Source organism: Abramis brama (genome assembly GCF_963993115.1).
Source record: "Abramis brama genome assembly, chromosome: 22".
Lineage (NCBI taxonomy): Eukaryota > Metazoa > Chordata > Actinopteri > Cypriniformes > Leuciscidae > Abramis > Abramis brama.
The window spans coordinates 17,750,098-17,774,908 of NC_139984.1; the positions used below are offsets into that span (position 1 = coordinate 17,750,098).

Genomic DNA, 24,811 nt, shown 5'->3' on the forward strand with positions numbered 1-24,811 from the left:
TAGAGATGTTTGATTGCTTTGTGTCTGGTGGGAAATCAAGACACTCATTATTGCTAATTGAAGGACTTGATCAAGATAATGCCCCTCCTTTGTAAAACTTAAATAGAAGCACGATGTTCGCATCTCTGTGATTATGGAGGATGTGCCAATAAGTGTATTTACTCATAATATAACATTTTAGATGCTCTTAAATACATAAAAATGTATGGTAAAGAAAAATAAGTATACAGTGTCTTGGGCTATTTTTCTACCTTACAATTCATCACCATTCGTTTTTTATATAATGTTGATATATAAATCTAAACTAAACAGCAATACACATAAGAGAAAATAATATTTAAATAAAACAAAATTAGAATCTGTGTGTCACACAGGAACTTTTTTTATTTTTTTGACTAACAAAATTAAAGACTTATGGTAATTCATCCTTTGTTCTTCCTATTATTATTATTATTAGCCTACTAGAATAAATACTATATTTTTTGTAGCCTATATGTACGCAATTAACAGGTTTTCCTGTAGCATTTTTATTTTATTTTTTTTACACTAAATATTTTTACAGTGTGGGTTGTATTTCATCTTCATTCTTCACATATAAGAAGATATGTCCATGCTGAGAGAGATGGAAAAAAATAACCCAGTTTCTATTGAAGAAGTCTGACCTGATCCTCTATAATCACAATACACTGAGGGGTAACTATCTAAATGTCATTTACCCTTTTAAGTTGTGAGTGCCTAAAACTGACAATCCATTAATTTGGCTTGCTATAGCAGTATTGTGCATTTAATAATCTTGGTAGCCTACATTAGTAAACCACAATATTTTCACATAAAAAAAAAAAAAGTGCACATTAATAAAACACATTCAATATAATTTTAAAGAGCCTTTTAATACTAACCTTAATACGTAAATAAGATTGCATAAGTGTTTGTTCCTGGCAGTTATTTCACCAGCGATTGCTCGAGGTTATTGAGCGCGAATGTGTAAGAGCGAATGTGAGTATGAGAGTTAATGACTGCGCGCGCTCAGGGGCAGGGGCGCGCGCACGAGAGAATGAATTCATTCAAATCTGTTGCTTTGGTGAATCTCCACCCGTCGGAGCCCAGAGAGATGCTGTTCCTGCTCCTGCTCCTGCTCCTTTAGAAGGACACCATGACAAATCACTGGGAGAATCGCGACGAGTTACTCAATATTTCAGCTTTGTACGGAGGATGACATTAACACAATATTAAGATGGAATAGCTATTGACACACTTGCGCCATTGAGTGATATTAAAATATGACAAAAGAGATGAGTATAATTACTTTATCTTTGCTCCTGTGTGCTGACCTACTGGATTTCGTTAGAGGTAAGTTTTACTTGAATTATGTATGAAATGAGCAGTCAGCTGTTTTGAGAAGTCAAGCCATATTGATATGGTTTTGTTTTTCTACAACTCAAAATCACACTTTGGACTCAACGCATTTATGTCCATAACTTTATACTGTATAGGCTACAGTTTCAAAGATTTTAGTTGGTTATAAATTCCAAACCAGCTAAAGCACATTTGGACTATATTTACCTCCTTGTTCCACTCGATATGAATGCTATATTGATCGAGGTGTCTTTCCTCTCAGGTGCATTTGTCTAATAATTTTGATGGGTGGTTATTTTGAGGATAAAGCTTAATCTTTTGTCCTGACCCATTTTATGAGGGGTTATCTGCACTCTGAAATAATGAAAGGTCATTGATTGCAGAACAATAATGCAGGAATATCTAAGGTTAGAGTAAGCAAGCATAATATTATTTAATGAATAGTTTTGCGTTTGTGGGTGATTAGAGTTTTTTAGTTTTTATTTCATGCCTATGCATGCATAAGAGAGAAAGAGTGCTTAATCTGGACATGAATTAGTAATTGCAACTCCTTACTGTAACTCAATAATGCTGGCTAGCATCATGTCATGTCTCATTCCCTTGAGTCGGGCACTTAATGTCACCGGTCAGATCATATTAGAGGTACAGAGGCTCTGGGAAGTGCATCATTAGCAGTGTTTTTTTATTTATAATGATATGAAAGCAGTTTAACTTTAAGCCTTATAAGTGTTTACCTTTAGATCTGATTTCTATCAAAGGCTTTGTACCATATGGTGCATATGATGATACCCAGACTTTACTATTGTTTAATAAGGGTTGCAGTGAAAAGTTGACAGAATTGGAAGTTAAACCTAAATTTAAATTATGTTGATTCTTGTACCAGTTTGGTAAAGAGCATGAGTTTACAGCAAATATGTAACTAAATGTGAAAGATTGGGGGAAAACCAAATGTAAAGGTTTAAGAATATTTAATTAAAAACCCATATTAATTGAACATAATGTGAATATGTGTGTGAGGGGGCATACATGTCTCCCTCATTGTGTATGGTTAGCAATCGGTGTTTAGCGGATATTGTTGATGATTTTTGATCAATTTGTCATCACTGAAAGGTTTAGATTGCATAATTCATTTATCATCTTCATATAGATAAAACAAATGGTAAACCTGAAATCTTTAATACCTTTTACACGCTTTAATGCATGTTTATATAATCAAATAGATTACTGAAATCATCTCAGTGACCCAACTAATCCCTGCACATCACCATTAACATTCCCAGCCAACTTTGACATTTGACCAGAGATTGATTTTCTCAGATTTCCAAGATTATTTCAGTCTGTAAAATGTGCTTATGTGGAGTGGTAATGACATAAACCCTAAAAATTTACATGGTCTCCACTCACTAAGCCTCCTAAAGGACACTCTGTTACGTTTGCTCAATAAATGAAGGCATGATGAAGAAACTGTCTGAGGATCACAGGAGGACATCCCAGACAGTGTCCTGTGCCGCATGTGGGGCGTCCTACAGAATTACTTGGTTGAAGGAGAAAAATACCATGGATTAGGGAAAGAAGAAAAAAAATAATCCATTCACTGACGTCACAGTTAAAAAAGCCAATACGGTGGAGCAGTGGGATTTTGTAGGCCAGTGAATTTGTGACAGATTATAGGCCGATTGCCTCCCACTCTGATGCCTGCTGCACTCTTTCAATGGAACTGCAGCACTCAGCAAGACTCGGCTGCTTTCCATGGTTGTTCAGGATGGTATTTCATGCTTTCTGTCTGATGTTTTTAAATTTTAGTAACAATTGTATACTAAGCTCCTTCTCTTTATGAAGACAGGGACACTGCTCTGGCAGCAGTGATGGATGGAAGACGTTGAAGAGATGAAATGTAGCTCTAGCTCTTGAAGCATCAAACCACATAAAGAATCCATCCTTGTGACAGCCATTATGTAATACTGTAATGCGCTGAACAATGTGTGTGTGCAAAATCTTTTCAAATCCAATCTAGACATGAAAACAGATGGGTGTTTGATTTATAGTGTATTTGGTTTTGCTTTCTTTGTGTGTGTGTGTGTGTGTGTGTGTGTGTTTTGTCTCACTTTGCTTCTTTAAGTTTTCCTTTGATTTGTTACTTTGCATTTTGTTTTGTAGTGTAGCATTTGTACTGTATTTTGCATTGCTCAGTTTTTTGTTTAGTTTTTGTTTAATTTGGTTTCACTTTGCTTCTTTTACTTAGTTTTAATTCTTTACATTTTGTTATTTTGCTTTGCTTTGTTTTTTGTTGTCTTTAGTTTTGTTAATGTATTTGTTTTGTGAGTTGTTTTATCATATTTACACTGTCTGAAATATAGATATTGTGTTTAGATAAATTCTGGATCAATGTCATTACAATGAATAATGATTAATCGTTTGATACTAACATGGTCTGCAATACTAGCAGAGTTTGTTAAATAATAGATCAATATGGATACCTGTCAGGTATGCTCTGATGAAAGTTTTGTTATTTCTTGAAGTGAGGAGATTAAACATTAATGAAACAGCACTGAGACTACATGAACTTCTCACAACATTATATTGGTTTTTGAAATCATGCCTTTTGATCTGAAATATTCACAACTTGGATCAAGAGCTCATTATATGCTATAATTTCACTGTCATTGCAACATGACCTCTCTAGGGGGAGGTTTATATTGGGTTCTTCAAAAGCACTCGGTTTTGCTAACTTATGACTTAATGGTTTCAGAAATGAGGAGAGCACTAAAATGGGGCTGGGGCTCACTGCTGGTAATTTGAATGGGATTTTAAAGGAGGGCTGTGCAATTTGAGAATGTAATAAAGCATTCAGGAATTGACACATGCTATCTTTTTCCAGGTTATTTAACAGTCACCATTGAGCCTCTCCCTCCTGTGGTTATGGGGGACACAGTGACTTTGAAGTGCAATTTCAGGACGGATGGCAACTTACGAGAGATTGTGTGGTTTCGGGTAAGTGGGGTCCGAGCTTCATATTTGCATGATAAGCCTTTTCTTTTCAGCATCCTGAATATATATATGTGTGTGTGTGTGTGTGTGTGTGTGTGTTTTTCGGTGTGCTAGTTTTTGTGCTTTTTCAAACTCTTTTTGGTTGTTGTTCTGTTGGCAAATTGACGTTGTGAGAACAGAAGCTGTCAAAAATCTGAAAATATATTCAGGATTAAGATTGAATGCCTCAGTGATTTTAGGACAAGCTGTTTTCATTTTGTCGTCACACAGAGCCATAAGTGTGGTGGGATTGATGAGCTATATCGATAAAACATTCAATCAAAATGTCAGTATGCCAACACATGTCCTTGACATTTTAAATAAAACTCTTGCCACATCGTTTATTTAATTATCAGCTTTGCTGCTTCTTTCCTCCTCTGAAAATGAGACAAAGGTTCACAATCTAATAGTGACCCCAAAAACTGTTTGGATACTTTAGCCACAATTAAAAATGTATAAATGTCTTTGCATTGGATGACAAAACAGCAGCATTTTTTTTCTTTTATATCTTTCAAAATTAAGACAAAAGCCATTCGATTTCCAGGGAATGCATGAACTGATAAAAATGCTACTGTAATCAACATCAATGGACGTCAATTTGAATGTAAATGGGGTTGTAAATTGTTAATAGATTATGTCCATGGTTAATGATAAAACTAAACATAGTTTTATTATCTGATAAAAATCATTTTGACTGCAGTTGGTTTACAGTAATTGAGAAAATGGTTCAGAAAGTTAGTCCTGAGACAAGAACTGGCACCACAGATTTATAAGCATTATTTTAGTCCAAATGTGACATTTTAAACAATTTCTTTCCAAATAATCAAGCATTCTCTATACACAGGGAAAATGTGTAAATGCAAAATGATTTCTCTAAACTTTTACCTTGATCAATTCATGATAGAATATACTGTCATTGTTTTCACAGGTCACTGAAGGTGGAACCTCAAAACAGAAAATTTTCACCTACGACGCCATGTACAACACCAATTTTTCTCACATAGAGGACTTCCGCAGAAGAGAGGACCTTGTTTACCAGTCAACTGTCAGGTTATAGTTATACCCAGCAGAGCTCAGTTTATAGTGGATAACACTTGGCTTTCCTCTCAGCATGTACCGAGCTATTTTTGTGACTGCTGTTATGTGTTTAGACAGATTGTTCCTCAATGTTCCCAGGCTCCCTGAAGTTCAGATGGAAGATGATGGACCATATGAATGCCATGTGGGGATCTATGACAGGGCGTCTAGAGAGAAGGTGGTCTTGGCATCTGGGAGTATCACTCTACATGTCATGTGTAAGTTCAAGTTATAAACGTTGTTCACAGGTCAATTCAGGACTTTGATGGATTGTTGATTATATATTTAGAAAAAAGCAGAGATGTGCTTCAATATGTGGTTGCATTAACATAAATCCCATTATAACTGATATTGACTGCTTTTGCATAATACATTAAAAGCAATAGTTCACCCAAAAATGAACATTCGAATAATCGTTTACTCACTCTCGTTGTTATAAACCTGTATGACTCTTTCTTCTGCAGAACACTAATTATTTTGAAGAACATTCATTGTATGAACAAAAATATCTTCTTTAGTGTTCCAAACCCTAACGCTCAAAATAATTAATTGATTTGAGTAGGACAAACTTAAATTAAACTAATTAGTTCAGTCAAATTAACTTTTATGAGTATTTAGCACTTTCTTTTTCTTTCAAGTTCACAGAACTGATATATTTTAAGTAAACTGAACTGTTTCATTGTTTTGAGTTTTATGAAATGATTTATTTTAATTTAAACAAACTTAAGTTTAACTGAAACGGCTGGGATGTCTATTTCCCAGCATGCTTTGCCGATGGCACTTGAATGGGAGAGTAAATGCTAAAATTAAGTGTAATATAATGTGTTTTTTTGTGCAAGATTAATGTTAAGTGGGATATTGAGTATTGATTAATGTTTTGTATGCTAATTTAGAAGAATTTCTGTTAATGTTGGTTTTAGGATAGTTACCATCATGGTGACAAGTGGTGCATGCGGCTTGATTTGAGAGCAAATAAAATCTTTATATTGTTGCACTCATATAGCAAGTGCTGTATAACATACTATTGTTAGCATGATAACATAATAGTATGTTAGCAAACTAGCTTGTTAAAACTATAAGTTAATACTAATGAAAGTGTTCACATTGAGATTACATGAAGGTTTTAAGTTAAATGCATGAAATAGTGTACTCTGATTTTAATTGTTCTTAACTTGAAATGTTTAAGTACAAACTTAAAATCTGCCAGTTCTGCTTACTTAAACTTTGAATTTCAAAACAATCGATTGCCTTAAATTTTTTGAGTTCTGCTAACTTATTCGGGATTACAGTGAAGAAAGAAAGGTTTGAAACTACATGAGGGTTAGTAAAACACTGTGAACTATCCCTTTAACCTTAATCATTGAAACAGAAGTCCAGTGAGTACTTTTAAAGATAATCAAATGTGATAATGATAATAGGATATTCATGATTAACTAGGCTTAATTTGATTGAGCAGGGTTTTTTTAGCTTAATTATAATGTGGCCCAAATGTGGTACCATAACCAAGATTTCAAATTCTCAGTCGCACATCTCTTTATTTGCCTGTGCATGTGCCTTCATGCCCATGAAAATCTGGGAATTCAGCAGGGTATTAATGCAGTTTCCCTCTGCGTGCACTTGTAAATTAATAAATTTCAACAGTAATTTGCTGTGATGTAAGTGAGACACGAAGTAGAGTTCATTTAATAGCTAAGAAGAAATGATCATAAAGATTTCACATGGCTTAAATCAAGAGATTGGGTTATTGTGATATAAATCTTGCCTACTAATGCACTTTGCTTATAAACTGAAAGCTCATTAAATGAGGATCTCCTAGCTTGCGGTCTGAAGCACAAAAGAGCCCTTGAGGGAAAGATACTAATAATTACTTTGAATGCTGCGCTGTCATCTCTCCTTATCTCTTTGAGTTGCTGTAGTGTGCTATCGATTTATAATGAGTTTTCAATTGTTTTTCTCAGCTCCACCAAAATCAATATCTGTTGAGGCAGCAAATCAGCCAGCTCGATTCAATCGCTACGAGGCTCAAAACTTCACACTTGTTTGCATTGTAACTGGAGGAAAACCTGCCCCTGTGGTTAGTAGAAGAATAAAAAAACAGCTCTAAATTAAAACTTAAAAAGTTATTCAAATGGAAATGTGTTTCATTGCCTTTTAAATGCTTTTCAATGATTTCTTCCCCAAATTCAGGTGTACTTCAAGAGGGATGGAGAACTTATTGAAGTCCATCCTTTCACATCCTCTGAGAAAGTGGAAAATAGAGGCTTGCTTGGTGCCAAGGATAACCAACCGCTTATCAGCCGAGAACTGGACGATACAAAAGTGCAGAAGTCTCTTTCTTTCCTGGGTCCTTACAGCGAACCGGTGCGTCTGGATAAAGACCGGCCCCAGCGCAGCTACACGTCTGGAGCCCCTAGCCAGGAGGAACCCAGTCCCACCACAGAAGTCATCCCAGAGACTGTGATCAGCCGAGAGTTTCCCCGCTGGGTGCTGAGCTCAAGTCCACTGTACTTTTTCAACCATACGCAGTCTGAGCTTCATGATGGTACTATGGAGGTCCAAGCTACGCTAACCTGGCACCTGAACCCACAACTGGACAATGAGGCTCTGTTCAGCTGTGAAGTCAAGCACCCGGCTCTATCCATGCCCATGAAGGCAGAGGTTACGCTCTGTGAGTGTCAGCTTATGTACATTACCAGATACAGTTGCTGAGGGGTGCACAATATATCGGTGCCATATTGGTTATCAGCTATTAAACCATGGTCTGGGTGAATACTCGATTCTGATTGGCTGCAGGGTGTCCATTAAAAAGTGATAGAGGACACCTAGTAAAGGAGTTCTGGTGAAACTGACTGTTTACTGTTCGAAATTAATAAATAAATGCGCTGGCTACATCAGCTGTGAGTAACAGGCAGTAAACTGAAGGGTTCTACGAGCTGAGCGGACTTTAAATATCTCCGGTTGCTAAATAAACCGTCAGGCGTAACCAGGGAAACATTAAAAATGTGTTATTTGGCAAGTGACCATGGTATAAGCGGGTTAATGCCCTTCGAGGTGTCCATTGTCAGGTATTAATGGACTTCGGCGGAGGCAACCCACGCCTCGCCGTCGTCCATTAATACCTGACAATGGAGTTTTTCATTTTTCCCATTTTTACATTTAGATAACCTTTGCAGTCATTTAACACTCACTTAAAGGGTTAGTTATTCAAGAGGTAGATATTCCTTTTTAAATTTGCAAAAGATTACATCTAGCAGTTGAATTTGAAGATTAAAGGGTTAGTTCATCCAAAAATGAAAATGATCCCAGAATTTACATCCTCAGGCCATCCTAGGTGAATATGTCTTTCTTCTTTCAGTCAAACACAATCGGAGTTATATAAAAAAAAATATCCTTGTTCTTTCAAGCTTAATAATGAGCTTTTATTAACCCATGGAGCCGTATGGATTACTTTTATGATGGATGGATGCGCTTTTTTGGGCTTCAAAATCGTACTATTCACTCCCATTATAAAGCTTGGCGGAACAAGGATATTTTTTTATATAACTGATTGTGTTCGGATGTTGAGGGTGAGTAATTTATGGGATCATTTTCATTTTTAGGTGAACTAACCCTTTAATCTTCAAATGTAACTCTTAGATGTAATCTTTAGCAAATTTAAAAATGAATATCCATTTTTATACTGTACACTATAATGTTGTGATGACTACATTGACTTTAAAACTGTTTCAAAAAGGTTGATTTTAGTCTTTTATTTGTAATTTATTTGAGACAAAATAGTATAGAAGTTTTATGCTAGCCATAACGTGAAAATAATATATCGCCTATAAATAATTATTTTCATGTTATGGTTGACATTAAACTTCTGTACTATTTGTGTAGAATACACCTTGACTCACTCCCTCCTATGAAATAATGACAGCGCTTTCATTTCTCATTGTTTACAAGCTGCTCCAAAAGGTCCGAAACTCTCGATGGCTCCAAGCAGAGCGGAAGTGGGAGACACGGTCCGCATCAAAGTAGAGGGATTCCAAATGGGGCCCAAAGCGGTACAATCATTAAAGGAGAAATGTTTCTAGAATATGAAGTGGTGCAAATACATTACTTGCAAATAATGCAACTTAACAGTAGCAGTGATTTGTGTTTTTGTATGAGCGAAATATGACTACTCTATTTTGAATGCATGGAATGTTGTTTTATATTTGGCTACAGCTAATGTTTAACAATTATAATGCCTACCAATGACTTTTGGACATGTCAAACTAATTAATTAAGTTGCTTTTGATGTTTTACAGTAGACCGTAAATGTCTTTGAGAGCTTCTTTTGAAAATTGTTTAATATTCTCTTCAAGTATAAAATATATGAGCAAATGAAAACTGCCAATGGTGTTTAGTAAATATATATAAATTATTAAAAAAAGAGGTCTCCCAAGATACTCTAATAAATATTTTAGCTTTGTTTGTAATTTTTCGGACTTTAGTATGCTATATACTCTCAGTGTTCAATGAATATTCTGACTTTCTCTTTGTGCTGCAGAATGAAGTGTTTCCAGAGCCTCTGTTCACATGGACACGTGTGGGAGGACCTCTGCTGGATGGAAGTGAAGAGAGATTTGGTAAAGTACTTGTTCTGGATAGAGTCCCAGCTGAGCTCAACGGCTCGATGTACCGCTGCACGGTCCAAAACCCTTTGGGATCTACCAACACGCACACCCGCCTCATAGTATTTGGTCAGTACCAGACGCATCACAAGCAATTCAAGTGGTCTGCAGCCAACACTCAGATGCCTCATACTGTTCAGTTTTTACCTAAGATGTGTATGCTTCACAATGCTGGATTCACATCTGACACACATCAGAGTGTTTTGTCTGTATCCAGCACTCGCGTGCCTTAGTGTCCAAACCATTCCCAAACATCCTATTTCTCACAGTGTTTTGTTTGTTCTCAATAATTAAATGCACCATACTGTTCAGAGAGATTCAATCGCTGTAAGCTGTTTATTTCCAAAAGACATCACAGTGTTTGATCAGTAGACTCATAGTCTATGGTCAAAGTCTGTGGTAAATTGTTAATACTACGGTCAATTTTTCATAACATTAAATCTTTAAGACTGAAATGAAGAATGCAACCACTTACTGATTTAAAGTTGTAATCAGTAATGTTTTTCCTCATTAAAAGTTTTATACATAAAGAAAATTATGGTATTTTTAAAAATATGTTTAAAATCATGTACACTCACTGAAAAGGAAGTGTCCAGTCACATCAGTAGCTTACCATGAAATCAAAATTGACCATTCCTATTTTTTATTGGTATATCATAAATGATTTATCCGTGCATTATTATTATTTTATTTATTTATGCGCCATCGTAATCTTTAATCTCTTCTCTGATGGCGTTTACTTGCGCGAGGGCGGGACAACATGTCACTCACATGAGACTGCAGAAATAGCAAACGACAACAATCCAATCAAATCCCAATTAATATAATCAACTCTTTTCTCATATGAAAAGCCATTTCACTCGAATATACGTCACAATAGGGAAGGCAACTTTCGTTTTTTATGTCGACTTTAACAAAAGCTGTTTTATTTTACATGAAGCGGGTAGCCAGTAGCCAGCTGCCTTGTTGAGATCACATGACCAGCAAATACTACACAAATTGTGATATCCTAACTGGTTATTCATGGCTGAATGCAAGTAGAGCATGGGTGCATCTGAAATCGCATACTTTCCTACTATATAGTAGGCGAAAAACAGAATGTGTCTGAATTCACATTACTCATAAAAGAGTAGGCAAAAAGTACCTGGATGACCTACTTCTTCCGGCGAGATTCTGAGGTGTGCATACAATTTACTATCCCATGAGGCCACGGGAGAGGATTTATGAAAGACAGTGAAGCGACGTAACTGACGCTGGTAGGATAAGGGCAACATGCCGAATGTAGTATGTCCAGATTACATTCATACTGCATACATTCATACTACATAGAACATACTTTTTTAGCGGTCGTGAAGTAATTACTTATTCAAAATAAGTACCTACTCAAGAGAATATGCTATTTCGGACGCAGCCCAAGTCTACATAGGCAACAGTAACTGATAACTTACTTATGTGTGATGGTGCATCCACACCACTAGGTGTCAGTATAGGTCCATGATGACCATAATATCAGCAAGTTCAACATAACAAAAATACTAAGGTTACATATTTCTATGTTTTTGATACATTTTATGTTTTAACTAAAGCTAAAAAAATTGTGTTAACAGAAAATCCCAGGATCAAGAAGAAGACTAAACATCTGAACCGTAAGGAACAAAAACATCCTACACATAAAATATCCTACAATTTTCTAGACTCTAATTTCTCACAATGATTGTTGAATAATTTTCAGTTCCCAATTCTTCCGGAGACATTCTTGGACCCTCACTGATGATGTTGCTGTTGTCATTGACTCTTGAGTTAACATGAGCACCATGGGATGTGTTTTTCATTAGTACCCTCTATGATACTATGTCAGCTCCTCTGCCATCTCTTTCGCTGCAGCTACACTATAATCCAGGACTGAGATTGCAGCAGAGAAATATGTGCTCAGAATCAGAACGATGAGCTCAACCCACCCGGACCACCCCATCCATGTGACTACAGTTCAGCTCAGTGTGTTCCGCACCTGTTTTGTCACAATACAGTGACATATTCATGCTTTGACTTCATTTTCTACATTGTATTTGTGCACAGCTGCTTTGCAGAAAAGGATTAGAGTGAAGTGGAATGGGTCGGCCCACATACAGATAATCCTGGACATACATTACAGCTTTCATCATTCTAAACAGCTTATTGTAATGTCATTTCATTAATGTTGTTCCTTAATATACCCGAGCGAGCTGTTGAGTGCAAAATAAAATCACTCAATTGCTTTCAGAGCTGAAGCTATTGAAAGTTGAGGATCAGATCACCTACTGCATATGACCTCTAGATGACAGTGTAGATCTAAAGACCGAGCACCTTTATACTACATAAAAAAAGTCATTAAACCCTAGACTGGTGTTCACTGAGATGTTCCTCAAACAGTTATGTAATGCATTCTAGCGAAATGTCATTGTTTCTACACAGAATACCCAACGAACAATGTGTGTTTGCTTGTTTGCTATTGCAAAACTTGATAAAGAATAAAGTCAAAATTTGAAATCCCCTTGCTTTTTTTTCTGCTGAAATCCATACAAACGGCAAATCATATGGCTTAAAATTTTATGTGTTCTCCCATTTTAAGTCAACAGTCCAATTAATTCTTACAAAATAGTTAATACGTTCATTATTCTAACCTATCTGAACGCTTCTGGTTATCAAGAAGCTTAGCATATGTCTAGTCATTTTCCATCGGCTTCGAACATCCAATTTAGAATTAAACGTTGGAACTATCTGAGCTCGAGTTCGATTGGCCAAGCGGCGTTCCAAGAGTGTTTTGCGCACTAAATACCCACGATACATTGGAGCGTGTTTGCCACTAGTGAGTGAGGAAATGGAAAAGTCATGCATTAATTTCGGAAATAGGCTACATAGCCATTTTATTATATTTTACATTTATTTTATAGCAGGCTAGGCCTATTTGGATTTATATCTGTTTTAGGCATGATATCTAACAAAAACATTGTTTAAGGCAACCATGAAAGGCTTTCTTTAAATTTGAACAAACTTTAAATTTGTTGTTTATAAGTTTTGCATAGCTAATTACTATTCACAACCAAGTTGTTTGCCGCCATATTTCACGTCGACACAACATCACAACTCGGTTTTGTCAGTCATGTGGTCGTTGAAGGCCGCATCAAAATTCTTGCTCGTGGGATATTGCTTAAATAACCTTCTGAATCACAGTTCTTTCGTTTTAGAGTTTTTTTTAATAAATTCTGCGTTGTCTTTCCTCAAAACGTCTAGCGTGTTAGAAGAATTTGGATGACAAAATAGATGCGCATTACTAATAAGTATCCCAGCAGTGCTCACGATGAGCCCCTTTAAGTCATTAACAGTGATCAGCATGACTTCTCTAATGAGAAGATAAGAGTAGCCTACCGCATAAATTATAAATAAATGTTTCACAAATGATCTCTCAATCTTCGCACTACACTTGCAAGAGTCCCGTCCCGCCTCTTGAGATAAAGCGCACGGAGACTCTTGCGTTGTGAGTGAGTGAGAGAGAGAGAGAGAGAGAGAGAGAGAGAGAGAGAGAGAGAGAGAGAGAGAGAGAGAGAGAGTCGTCTCACATGTGACAGTTCTTCATTTCTAGATAGGTAAGACACTGGCACGCTGATGAACGTCCTCTATTAGACCTGCTCGCACTCTAAGGGACAGCTTCTTTCAGATCAGGAGAGCAGGACGCATTTCCAGTTTCTCAGAGAACTGCAGCGTGCCTTTTGACAGCTGACAAGTTACAAACACACTCCCGACGCACGAGCTTGCTTTACTCGATAGAACTCGGTAAAAAAGCGTGGACTGTCTGAAAGTCGTGATGGAGATGAAGGTGCTGGGATGCGCGTTGCTTTTTCCTTTCCAGATCTTCTTGTGCTTATTGAGGGCGATCGTGCGCTTCTTCGCGCGCCAGAAGCGCAGAGATCTGGGCACCGATGTGGTCCTCATCACTGGAGGTGGAAGAGGAATCGGCCGTCACCTGGCTAAAGAGTTTGCCAAGCAAGGAGCAAGAAAGGTAAAGCTTCTGCCTGCGGCGTTAGCGTTTTTATTCAATGTAATGCAATTCTTTATTATGTTAACTCATTTTGCTTTAGTAATGTAAAAATATTTTTGAGTGCTGTCTATTTCGGTCTTGATCTGTGTGCAAATTATACAATGACTTCCAAGGATCGCCTATAGCCTACTTGAAAGGAATTTCAGGAATTTGCTTTTTATTATTATTATTATTAATTAATTAATTAATTAATTAAAATGATTGGATAATATCCAATGAGCAATCTGAGGTTCGTCTCGCGCAACGCAAATTCTAATACTGTAATTATCTATAAAAATAAATATATATATATATATATATATATATATATATTATTATTTATTTTATTTATTTTTTCTTAAGTAAAACTCTAAAGCGGTGTGATATATCTGCAGATCTTTAATAAAATGATACATTATGAGGCTACTTGTCATACTTTATGTGTAACTCCGACACTGATCGTAATGAAAGCGCCTGAGCAGCGCACTGTTGTTATGGCAACCTCCTCTGGCGACCGCGAACGCTACTTCTGTTTGTTAGCGTTTATTTTGGCGGCAACAGGTGAGAATATGCGCTGGTTTGTGCTCAGTTTTGGACAGGTTAAATAATCAATTAAAATGGACAGCACTCCTAAAATAAAGTACAAACAATTTATAAAGGAGGAAAGAAAAAATGGAAAAGGAATAAGCTGTAAAGTGCCAAAATGTGAGTAGGACATTTAACTATAACATGATTGGTTGGTTTGTTTATTAGTTCAGCATTAGGCTACTGACAATCAAACAGGATCATTAAGGGTTGTGTTAACCTGATTTACTCACCTTTTTGGCTATGCAAACAGGCCTAGACTTTGAAATGGTGGAGTTTGTTCTGATGGGGCACAGACAGTGTGTGTGTTTTTAAGTCAGTGTAGTCAACAGAAGGTACAGTGACCTGTAGCTGCCCTCATGTGAAGCCTTAAGTTCTGTTTCATATTCCTCCTGCGCACAAACACAGGTGTTTCCTAAGCCTTTATGTCTTTACAAATGCCCAACAATGGGCTGCTGACAGGCAAGGCTGTTTTGTTGAACTCAAATCATGTGTGACTCTTTAACCTTCCAGGGAAGTTCATACTTCCCTGTCCCGAGTGTGAGGGGGGAAAAAAACTGAAATATTATGTGATTTATTATGATTATTGGCAATGAATATAAAAACTCATTATATATATCCTTCCAAGAATAAAGGAAAACCTCAATAACACTAAAGCATGAGCATCAAGTGTCAGGAATAGCTGCTCTAGTGTGCGTGTGAGGGAGTGAATGTGTATATGTGCTGCATTCATGTGTGTGAATGTGCGCCCAACATGTGTAGGTGTGTGAATGGATCGTTTGCAAGGGGGTGTAGTAGGCAGAGAAGCACCTTGCAGATTGGTTACCACAACCAAGTTCATTGGCAGGTCAGCCAGCTTTTTGCAGAGCAGGGCTGATGATGTCATTTGTGTTATTGTGTGGGCTTCTTACGGCTGAATCCCAGTGGAAAAGAATCAAATGGAAAGCCAAAAGAGCCGATGCTGTGTATGAAAGTCAAGTCAAGCAGACACAAGTCAGGGCCCCTCAATTATATATTGATATATTGATTACTTATGAAGTATTTAACTTTTAGTTCCCTGGTGAGGGGATTAAAATAGGATGAAAATCTTTTCCTTGTAATCTACTGCATTAGTCTATGAGTTGACACAGCATAAAAACACGGAGAAACATACATTAGTTATGAAGTTCTAGTCAGTCACATTTATTTATGTAGCGCTTTATACAATACAGATTGTTTCAAAGCAGCTTTACAATGATAATCAGGAAAACAATGATCAGTGATGTAAACAGAATTCAATTCTGCTGTAAAGCAGCTCTAAAAAGACAATAGTGTCATTATTCAGCTGAAGTCAGTTCAGTGTTGATTCACTAACTGAGTGAAGTTCGTCAATTCTACAAAGTTTATGTAGGCTAAATGATAAAGGTGGGAAGGTAAAGGTGAATAGAGCGAGGCTGGTACTTTTCATACTCCCAGCTGGGCTTTGGCCTATGCCTGACCCCACTGGGCCAGCACTAATGAGGGGGGCGTTAGGCTGCCCCTCCTTATGTCTCCCGGTGGCTCTGTTGCTTGAACTTTTACTGATTATGGGACACTTACCATGTGCTGTTTGTGACATTGGTGGGACATGAGTCAGGCAGTATGTCACTCAGCACATCTGTTGCTTGCTTGCCCTATTTTACTCTCTCTCTCTCTCTCTCTCTCTCTCTCTCTCTCTCTCTCTCTTTCACAGTAATATTTTGTATAAAGAAATTAAGCCATTTTTAATTTCTTTGTGACAATATTTTTCTTTTTTTTCTTTTTTTGTATTTATTTATTTATTTTTCATTTCATCCAATCCAATCCATTCTCCAATCTGCTTGTCCTATGTTGGGTTGTGGGGAGGATGGAATCTATCCCAGCATCTCAGGCCATAGACAGGGAAACCCTCTGGATGGATTTTTTTTATTTATTTTTTATTTATTTTTTCCATTTTATCTATTCTCTAAACCACTTGTCCAATGTCCTATGGCAGGGATGTCTCTCTGGCCATAGGTTGGGAAACACTCTGGATGGATTTTTATTTTATTTTATTTTATTTTATTTTATTTTATTTTATTTTATTATTTTATTTTATTTTATTTTATTTTATTTTATTTTATTTTATTTTATTTTATTTTATTTTATTTTATTTTATTTTATTTTATTTTATTTTATTTATTTTATTTTATTTTATTTTATTTTATTTTATTTTATTTTATTTTATTTTATTTTATTTTATTTTATTTTATTTTATTACTGCAATACAATTAAAATGTGCAGAAGTATTTTCCTGTAATGCAAAACATAACATATTATACAATTTTTATGAGAATTTCACATAACAATAGTGATAATATGTGTGGAATGTACTGTGACAATGCAAAAAAAACCAATGGTAAATCATTTCGTTAAGAACTTTTTTCTTCTTCTGGTGTGGCCCGGACATGTTCTTGACAGGTTTTGTGAGATTTTCCCCACACTAAAGCCTTGAATACTAAAGGGTTCCTCAGAAGGTCAGAACATGTGACCGTTTTATGTGTGTATGTTTGTTTATGAGGCAGATTGAGATTGACAGGATGGGGAGGGGACGGGCTCATGCTTGTGTTCATTACCTCTTGCTGACCTTGCTGAGTGATGGATCTAATAGCCAGAGAGTGAACTGACCCTGTCCTCTATCACTCTCACTCGCTCTCCCTAAACCTTGTGTACAATAATACGATAAGGAAATACTTTATTCAGTAACTCCTTAGAGAACTCAGCCTATACATACATCAATGTGTAGTAATCATGCATAATGCATCATAGAGTTGGAGAGTGTTGTCCATCAGCTCACAATGTAAAAATTCCTCTTCCTGTCTTGGAAAGTGTACATGATGTTCTGCATTTGCTTTAAACCAATTATGTCTTTCTTCCCTCAGGTGATTTTGTGGGGCCGCACAGAAAAATGTTTAAAAGAGACCTGTGAGGAGATCTCCATGACTGGAACAGAGTGTCATTACTTTGTGTGCGACGTGGGCAACAGAGAGGAGGTGTACCAGCAGGCCAAAGTGCTCAGGGAAAAGGTATACTCACACTCTGCATGTCTTCTTTCAAGAGCTCTTAAAAGGACTTTATAGGGAATAACCCTGTCTCAAACTGCTAGTCTTGTGGCTTTTGCTCAGGTACGTCGATCCACAAGACCGTAGTGTCTCATTTGTCATTTTAGGTTTCAGAAAGGTGCTCACTAGTCAGTGTTGCCAGATTGGAAATGTCCAAGTATCGTACCAGAAGCTCAAAATGATCATATCTGGAAGAAAATGATCGTACATGAGTCAAACGTACAGAATACAGCTATTTATTGACCAACAACTTTTTGACACAACATGAAAAAGACTTTGTTGCTAAAATATCAACCTCAGCTTGGAAAAAACTGACCTAAGCGCCGTGGAAGGAACGTTCACTTTTTTTTCTTTTCTTTTTTTCTTCTTCTTGCAAAACATACAGAGATGACATGTTAGTGATATACAACTTTGTGTACAATATACAAAAAGAACATTAACTTGTGCTCATGAGAGAGTTATTCTCCACGATGATTGGCCGAGAAGACATAACGTGAGATGAGATGGAAGACATGCGTAACACCACGTTCACGTTCTTCTCCCTGTAGACGTAGAATCCACAGCTAGATCAATGAGTATAGAAGCCCTATGATTACAACGACCATCATTTGAAGTGTGACACAATTCTGAAATTATCGTACATTATGGGATTTTTTTTTTCATTATTGATTGTACATCGTACAGAGGTCAAAATTATCGTACAAATACGATAATTATCGTACGTCTGGCAACACTGTCACTAGTGCCCCCTTTGTGGCCGCTAGGGGCTAGGCTAGGTATTTTCAAATCTGTTGATGCCAAAGACCCCCATATATAATGATCTCCTTACAAGGAACCCCTGTTTATGTTGTTTCCTAAATTAAATAATTTGATGAGTATATTATATTATTCATATTTATATTATTATTATTATGCTTTGGTGTCTATTGTGGTATCATGCTTTTTCCTAAATTAAGCAATTGCCTTATTTTATTTTATATTATATAATGTTTATTATTATTTTGTTTGATTTAAAAATATATATTTTATTATATTTTTCTCTGCTTTGGTATTACCATGTTGTTTCCTAAAATTAAAAATAAATGCCCTATTTATATTATTTATTATTATTATATTATACTCTTTTTGTTTATTATTATTGTTGTTGTTATTATCTTTTTATTTTATTTTATTATATTTTATTATATTTGTTTCTGCTTTTGTATCTATTGTGGTACCATGTTGTTTCTTAGATTTCAGTAAACAATTTCTTGACTTATATTATTTTATATTATATTATTTACTATTATTTACCTTATTATTATTATATTTAATTTTTTATTTATTTTATTATATTTTTCTCTGCATTCTCTTTCCTTTTCCTTGTAACAGAAATAAAATGATAATTTTACTCGTCCAAGTTTGCTCTAAATGAATGCAATGTGGTCTCACACAGGTTGGGGATGTCACCATTCTAGTCAATAACGCAGCTGTTGTTCATGGGAAAAGTCTAATGGACAGTGACGATGACGCACTCCTGAAGACCCAGCACATAAACACACTTGGACAGTTCTGGGTAAGAGACTAATCAATTTCTTGACTTACTCGCTGCTCTCATGAATGTCAATTTATTATAGCACAGCCATACTACAGTAACCACGCTTTGAATCTAACATGAACTCTAGATACTCCTTTGTGTTTTCCAGAACATTTTTCAGTTACTTAACGTTAAGTCACTTGGCATGCTGTAATTCTTGGAAGCGTTCCTCATCATTTAAGTGTGTTTTTGCCAAGAGAGAAAAAGTAACAACATTCCTCACATAGAACAGTCAGAGACAAAACTACAAGAGACATTCACAAACAAAAGCAAAGGAATGATTCTGAAAGAACTAGGGGAAAAGTGAAAGTTAAATATTTCAAAGGAAATGCACTGTTTGGAAGATCTAGGCTACACAGTCGTGCATTTTAGGACACATTCATATTCAATGAGAACAAGAGCTGATCATCTAAAGCTTCAGCTGCAGTAGTAGCTCACACTGAGGACTGCTGTAATATATTGTTGCTCTAATTTCAAACACATGGCGTTTGCAGAATGCCAGTTTTAAATAGAGTTTTGCATAGAAGCCATCAGATCAAACACTGAACGTGGGCTCATATTTCTGCTGAGCCGGTCAAAATATGCTTGTTGACTTTCACCAAAGGTAGCCTAGAGAATCCTAGACAATTAACACATTCTTGACCCCGAAGTTCTGAAGCTTTCATTGTTGTTGTTGGATATTCCAGAAGATGGTTGAGGGAACAGAACAATGCGTAATTGTGTCTGTCTCCCCCACAGACCACGAAAGCGTTTCTGCCTCGCATGCTGGAGCTGTGCAACGGACACGTGGTGTGCATTAACTCCATTCTCTCCCTGTCCTCCATCCCTGGAGCCATCGACTACTGCACGTCCAAGGCCTCTTCTTATGCCTTCATGGAAAGCCTGACGCTAGGCCTGCTGGACTGCCCTGGAGTGGGCTGTAGCACAGTGCTTCCCTTCCACACGGACACAGAGATGTTCCAGGGCATGAGAGTGAGGTAATGAGCTGCTGCTGTTGATAAACAAGACCTAGGTGGAATTCAAGCGCTCTATAATTCATGAAATCACCTCTTAGGTTCCCTAAGCTGTTTCCTCCTCTGAATCCTGAGATGGTGGCCGAGCGCACTGTGGATGCAGTTAGGACCAACACTGCCTTCGTTGTCCTGCCATGGACCATGCACTTTCTTGTCATCCTTAAGAGGTGAGACTGTCACTGTTGTAGGAATCAGAGAAGAATTACACTGTCATATACATATTATTATTATTCATAAATTAATTCAAATTTATTATTATATAATGACTTTTATTATACTATTTTATTATATTATGTCGGAGCTGATAGCCTCCTGGGGATGGGCGGCATGTAGCGCAGTTGTGCTTCGGGCGACCCGAGTTCGAATCCCAAACCCGCCCCGCAATTCTCTCTCACACACTTTGCTTCCTGTCCTCTGTCCAACTGTACTATCTGAATAAAGGCAAAAATGGATCTTATGCGCCAAAGAAACATGCCATCTTTAGAATTTTGTCTTCGAACTTCTGTTTTTGCGGAATCTCTATATTTCTATGGCATCGCTGTCGAACAGTAATTAGCTGGTGAAGTGAATTTACTTAAGTTATCGAAAGTTATCATGAGCGTTGTAATGTTTGAAGCGGATGTCATAAATGTCAGCAGACTGGGAAGATTTAAAAACGAGTTCATTCATAAATCCGTAAGATCTTACCTTCATGCTGTGGAAATACAAACTGGAAGACAGAACACAATGAGCGCAGCGCTGAAAAGTACATTCAATCTATATCTCAGAAATATATCTATGTATATCTCTGCTATATTAATGCGGTCTTACTTTTTGAGACCACTTCATTGCATAAGTCTACAATTTAATATTTAGCAAATAACTTTTTTTCTTCTTCTTTCTTCTCAGCCTTTTGCCACAGTCTGCCTTGGAAGAGATCCACAAGTTTTCAGGAAGCTACACCTGCATGAACACATTCAAAGGACGGACTTAAACTCAGGAACAGCTTGACTGTGAAAAATCATCAAAACCATTTTTTCATGCAAAGCAAGCACTACGTCCAGGAACATCAATCTGTTGCTTTGTGGACGCGAAAAAAAAAAGACTGTGAAAGGGTCACTGGGAACAGCGTATCAAGATGGCTCGTTTTCCCAAGAACTATGTCTGCGAGTCTAACGTAGATGAATTTGGATTTGGTTGCCCTATACTGGACTGCACACAGGCATGTAGGCGAAAGTGTTCCTTGGATATTGTGATAACAAAGAGCACAGACTGATAGAGTTAAGAAAGAAATGGTTCTTAGAATGCTCTGAGGTTTTCATCAGGGTTTTTTGATCTTGTAATGTTGCCCTTGGGAGTTTTATAGATTTTCACTGATTTTAAGAAAAAAAAATTGTAACAACACATATACGGCAAATACATATTCTTAAATATATTTCAAAATAAATTGCTAATATAGATGTTAAAAAAATTATTTCAGTACGTTTTAGTTATTGGCCGCTTCTTATTTTTCAATCTAAATACTGTGTATTAATATTGTCCAAAACATTTTTTTTAAAAATACATTTTTACATTTACCCAAAATTTATTTTCAAATTGTAAATGTTTTTTCTTGCACATTGAAATACATTTTGGAAATGATTTTGGTTTAAACAAAATTGTATTTTGAATTTGAAAAATATTTTTCCTCAAGCGGTGCCGTTTACCTCATATATTTAGCATATATTTGAAATATATTTTGAACAGAAAAATGTTTTTGTTTCTTTGCCGTATGGGACATGTTCAAAGTAATTCCAGCATGTCTACCTTCATATTAACATCAACGTCAAATAAACAGTATTTGATCTTAAAAAAACCCTGGTGAGTGTTATTTTGTGGGTGTTCATGTGGGTTTGAAAACAGGGAAGTGTCGGTCCCTGGCAGTGTGCTTGTTCTGTCTCTGCCAAAACTCACAGGCATTTCATGGTCAGCATTCCACCGCTGCAGGCCAGCCAATCGTGAGCTCATTGTGCGCTAGGCTGGGTTGTCATAACACTAACTCCACTTAACAGGAAAGCACACTGGAGAGGGGTCAGCCACTGGAAGGCTAATAGATCAATATAGAACTTGTCATTTGGTTCAGATTTGTCACTCACACCATAGCTGAATAACTGATGTTCGCTTTTGACGCAGCTGTATCGCACCAAACAGATTGGTGGGTAATTCAGCGCCTGTTGACAATTTTCTCCTACGCCTCGATTTGCCAATTTGGATGCGAGATCTAAGACCGTGTAACCTCATAAAATCAAATCTACAGGCAGATGTTTTTTCTTTCGCCGTCTCTCCTTCAAATTCTTTCCATGCGGTGCATCCCTGCTGCGGTATTAGAAGACAATAGAGTGCTATCAAAGCCCACTGGGGACTGAAACTGAAATACAACAGGCACAAAGCAGCTATTGCAATTATGCGATTGCCAATTCACATCACATTCTTCATTCTACACATTCAACTGTTATTATGTGACTGAAAGAAAATGTTGCTTTCTGATAAACTACAGCATATAAAATAAATAATATACGGGGCTGGGGGGAATAATCACCAAAAAAGTTGTATAGCCCAAACGACAAAAACTGAAGAATGAGTTTTGGCATGTCTAACCGCAATGATGGACACTGTTGAGAATGGGATCAGGACATGAAACTGTGTCATGGAGTGCATGTGTGTTGGAGAAGTCAGCTCAAATCTCAGGGGGTGAGTTCAGAGCAAGGTTAGCCAAATAGTAGATAAATCTGAGTAGGCTGTTGGACAGACAGCTCACCCTGTGATGAACCCTTTACCCAGGGAAAAGAGCAGCTTAATGTGACTAAGCACAGGTGGAAAAGTAGAAATGGGTGCTAAGAGTATTGATAGGGCACATGGTAACTCATGCTCAATGTTAGCACTAGCATTGTTGTTCCTATAGTTTTAGCAATACAGAGTTATGGGTTGTGTGGCCACGGCAGTGCACATCCATCTTTAACTAATGAGTGTGTCGCCCTTAAGGGAAAGACCTTTGATCTGACATCACACTGTCAGTCAAGAAGAAGAATGTAGGCTATACTAAGGCCATGTTCAGACTGCCAGCAAAAATCCGATTTTATCCAGATGGGTTTTTGAAAGTCTGGAGAGCAAAAAAACACATAAGGTGGTTTGAAATGCGATTCCAATCAGATTTTTACAGATGCGTCTCAGTCAAACAGTCATTTCAAACTGTATTTTAATGTGTCACTCTTAAAGCAACGCAACACAACACAGCGGTAACGTCAAAACTTGGTGATGGAAATGCCAGAAGTATGTTCACTTGGAAGTATGTTCAAATGGTGGCTGCGTCCGAAAACTGATAAATGCTGCCTTCGGAGGACGCATTCCAAGGTCGGAAGGCATTAAGGCAGACTTCCTGTCTCCTGAGATACCTTCATCTGATCGGTTTTTGAAGGCAGCATAGATGTATCCTTCGCTGCCTTTGATATCCCACAATCCTGTGCTTTCCATTCTTTGACAGTTGAGCTAGAAAAATAAAGATGGCGTCTGAAAGTTGCGGCTGGTCGTCAGTTTGTGTGTAAATGTACATTTCTGATCAATGTTTTTCCACCTATGATGTCATTTCTCCAGGGAAATTACTATTGTAGTCATTTAATTTAGTTTTCACCAAAGCTCGCTCTATTTTGCTGTAGATCATTAAAACCGTCACGCTGCCTCAGAAGTCTGTCCGAAATCAGTTTCGTGAGGTTCCTTCGTGCGCAGACGCTGCCTGCAAAGTCATTGCCTGATAGGGCAGCGAGGCAACAAGTCAGCAGCCTAAGCTTTCGGACGCAGCCGGCATGTCCCAAAGATTTTGGCATTTTACAGTGCAATGGAGGACTTCTGCACCGCTTATTTGGAGAGCGAGATGATGCACCGCCATTTTTTCTTCATAGCTATGTGGGTACGCCTACGTTGTTACCAAAGCAACCCATGCAGATAGATTGGTAATGTCTGGATACACAAATCTTATTTGATCACTTGCCATTAGTTTGGACAGTCTTCCTAAAAATATCTAATTTGTGAAGAAAATCAGATTTTCCTGAAGTCTGAACATATCCTATGTGTTTAGAAATGTAGCCCATAACCATGGCTTTATTATAGGAAAAATGAAATAACCATGTTTTTTAGTGGATTGAATACCATTTGTAAAAACCACAATTTTACTTCAAATACCATGGTTAAACTATGGTAGTGCAGCAAAACCATGGTTAATTTCTGGTTAAACTATATTAATTGTGTTTTTTGGTTTTATTTGTAGCAAAACCATGGTTAATCCAATTGTAAGCCACAGATTTTAATGCCAGAGATTCTCATATTACATTCACCTTTTAAATCGGTTTCGTTGA

The 24,811-nt window shown here is 37.0% G+C and overlaps 2 protein-coding genes across 5 annotated transcripts; both read left to right on the forward strand.

The window, feature by feature from the left end:
- Positions 1-1,042: 1,042 nt before the first annotated feature.
- On the forward strand, positions 1,043-12,644 carry igsf21b (immunoglobin superfamily, member 21b). 4 transcript variants are annotated; one of them, XM_084098489.1, is made up of 10 exons: positions 1,043-1,350; positions 4,235-4,347; positions 5,312-5,433; positions 5,560-5,678; positions 7,419-7,534; positions 7,648-8,128; positions 9,406-9,506; positions 9,995-10,187; positions 11,726-11,764; positions 11,851-12,644. In XM_084098489.1, the coding sequence occupies exons 1-10, from the start codon at positions 1,281-1,283 to the stop codon at positions 11,925-11,927; spliced, it is 1,431 nt and encodes a 476-aa protein (XP_083954615.1). In that variant the 5' UTR covers positions 1,043-1,280; the 3' UTR covers positions 11,928-12,644. The 4 variants fall into 4 exon arrangements, with proteins under 4 accessions (XP_083954615.1, XP_083954614.1, XP_083954616.1 ...); XM_084098488.1 differs by having other exon boundaries at positions 1,150-1,350; positions 5,539-5,678; XM_084098490.1 differs by lacking the exon at positions 1,043-1,350 and adding an exon at positions 3,952-4,146.
- Positions 12,645-13,642: 998 nt separating this feature from the next.
- On the forward strand, positions 13,643-23,978 carry dhrs3a (dehydrogenase/reductase (SDR family) member 3a). Its single transcript, XM_084098832.1, has 6 exons — positions 13,643-14,154; positions 17,676-17,819; positions 19,291-19,410; positions 20,170-20,408; positions 20,486-20,611; positions 21,333-23,978. The coding sequence occupies exons 1-6, from the start codon at positions 13,960-13,962 to the stop codon at positions 21,415-21,417; spliced, it is 909 nt and encodes a 302-aa protein (XP_083954958.1). The 5' UTR covers positions 13,643-13,959; the 3' UTR covers positions 21,418-23,978.
- Positions 23,979-24,811: the final 833 nt, after the last annotated feature.